Source organism: Bombus vancouverensis, unplaced genomic scaffold, assembly GCF_051014615.1.
Source record: "Bombus vancouverensis nearcticus unplaced genomic scaffold, iyBomVanc1_principal scaffold0031, whole genome shotgun sequence".
NCBI lineage: Eukaryota > Metazoa > Arthropoda > Insecta > Hymenoptera > Apidae > Bombus > Bombus vancouverensis.
Window position 1 is genome coordinate 245,563 of NW_027468922.1, and position 2,251 is coordinate 247,813.

At 62.3% G+C, this 2,251-nt stretch overlaps 1 protein-coding gene across 1 annotated transcript; it reads right to left on the reverse strand.

The window, feature by feature from the left end:
- Positions 1-1,156: 1,156 nt before the first annotated feature.
- On the reverse strand, positions 1,157-1,678 carry LOC143304343 (uncharacterized). Its single transcript, XM_076626800.1, has one exon. The coding sequence runs from the start codon at positions 1,676-1,678 to the stop codon at positions 1,157-1,159; it is 522 nt and encodes a 173-aa protein (XP_076482915.1).
- Between the last annotated feature and the right edge of the window lie 573 nt (positions 1,679-2,251).

Below are 2,251 nucleotides of genomic sequence, written 5' to 3' on the forward strand. Positions count from 1 at the left end.
GCAATCGCTCGTACGCGTTTGACCGCGTCAATCATCGAGCGCCCCTTCCGGAAGCCGTACTGGCTTTCGTGCAAACCTGGCACTTGGCCCGCTATGTGTCGTTCCAAGCGGGCGGCGACTACCCTCTCGAGTAGTTTGCCGACCTCGTCGCCTGACGGCGAGGTCGTCGGTCGGCCCTCTTTATGGAGCAGGACCAGTCTCGTCGTCCGCCACGCCCGGGGGTAGACTCCCTCCCTCATGCATCTTGTGAAGAGGTGCCGGAGTCTGGGGGCCATGACCCCCATCACTTCCCCCCAGATCCGGCTAGGGATTCCGTCCGGGCCCGGTGCCACGTTGCGGGGGGTCATTCTTCTGGTAGCCTCCCATATCTCCTCCTCCGTGACTTCCCAGTCGTCCCTCCATTCCAGCGGTCGTGTCGTTTCCCGTGGCCGTTCCACCGCTCTGTTTTCTTGTGGGAGAAAGAGCGTTCCGGTGATCCGCGTCAGCAGCGCAGGTTCCATCTCCGTCGTTGTCAGGGGGCCCTTCGCGCGTAGTTTCTGTGTCACCTTCCTGTATGGCCTTCCCCATGGGTCCGACTCGACTGTTTCGACCAGTTCGGACCAAGCACGGTCCTTCGCTTTTTTAATTTCCTTTTGTAGCGAGCGCTGTAGCGCGCGGTACGCCCGGTAGCGCAAGGAGACTTCTTCTTCGTCGCGTCGTCGCCAGCGGCGGGCCCTTAGGTACTGTCTTCGGGCCCGGACACATCTCGTCCTCAGTTCCACGATGTCGGGGTTCCACCAGTAAACTGCTCTGCTTCGCACCGTGCCCGGTGTGGCCCGTGGCATGGATGCGTCGCAGATTGTTGTCGTGGCTTGGCGGAGGTTCTCGGCCTCCTCTTCCACGTCTGCTTCGGTCGTCGTTGTCGAGGCCTCCCAGCTCCAAGCTGTTGCTATAGCAGCCGCTCGGAGTAGATCTTCATTCCTTTCTTTTATTTTCCATCTGGGCGGTGGGCGCGCGCGCCTCCCCCTCGGCGGGCCGTGCCCGTCGTTTGTCGTCGGCATTCCAGGTCCAGGTGCGTCCACCTCCATGAATATGTAGAGGTGGTCCGACAGCGTCTCGACTCCTTGGGCCACTCTGCAGCCTGAGATCCGCCTGAATGCCTCGGGGGAGGCCCATGTTATGTCAACAATGGGCTCCCTCTGCACGTCACGCAGGTACTGGTCGAGCCCCTGTTCACTAACAGAAGTCCAAGTCCCGCGGCCCAGTTTGATAGCGTGCGGCCGCGCGCGTTGGTCCTGGCGTTCCCCCATTCCGTGAAGTGCGCGTTGAAGTCTCCCAGGACGAGCACTTGTCGGGGGAGTCGTCGCCTGACGCAGTCGCCAACTCCGTCTAGGAATTCCTCGAACGCTGCCCGTCCGCTGTTAGGTGACACGTACACCCCCACCACCATCATCCCTGCCCACTCGACCGCGGCGTATCCGTTGCCGCGTTCCAGCAGGGCTCCGTGGGCGAACGCCCCGGGCGTTGATGTCCAGGTGACGGCAACCATTCCGTCCGTGTCTCCGACCGACTCCGGGGCATCCAGAACTCTGTACGGTTCCGCCACCACCGCTAGGGCGACCGTGCTCTCCCGGATGGTTTGGTGGAGCAGGTCTTGTGCTCGCCTTGACCTTCGCAGGTTAGTCTGGAGGATGCGCATTCTCAGTTCTTTGGTGTTCTTTCCTTGTTTGTGGCTTCCTCCGTGCCTACCTCCTTGTTCGCGGGCTTAGGGTCGCTTTGCGACGGGGAGCCTTTCTCGCTGCCTCATGCAGCCGTGGATCCGCGGGCGGCTCCTTTCGTTCCTTTCTTCGAGGGGGCGCAGGCCGGTCCCCCCATCCTGTGCACCGACGGTGTTCCAAGCGCCTCGCAGAGCAGGCATTTCGGGCTCGCAGTAGTGCATGCTCTCGCCTGGTAGCCTGGTTCGTCGCATCTGAAGCACAGGTGCCCCTTGTCCTCCTTGGCGGTGCAGGTCTTCCCCGTGTGTCCTATCCCAAGGCACCTGTAGCACTGCAACGGTCTCCGTTCGATGGCTTCGACCTTCGCCGTCGACCAGCCTATGGCGACCTTTCCAGCCTGGGCCAGTTTCCTCACTGCACTGGCAGGGCCTCGTATCCACACGGTGCCAAGTCCGTTCCGGGCGGGGCGGATTTCTCCCAGCCGGATGTCCTCCGGCTTGCAGCCGCTCTTCCTCGCCAGGGTGTTCTGGATTTCCGCCTTGGTGGCCGCTATGTCT

Excerpts from the sequence above, each read along its gene's own strand:
- LOC143304343 (XM_076626800.1), bottom strand. The coding sequence starts at position 1,678 with ATGCGCATCCTCCAGACTAACCTGCGAAGGTCAAGGCGAGCACAAGAC.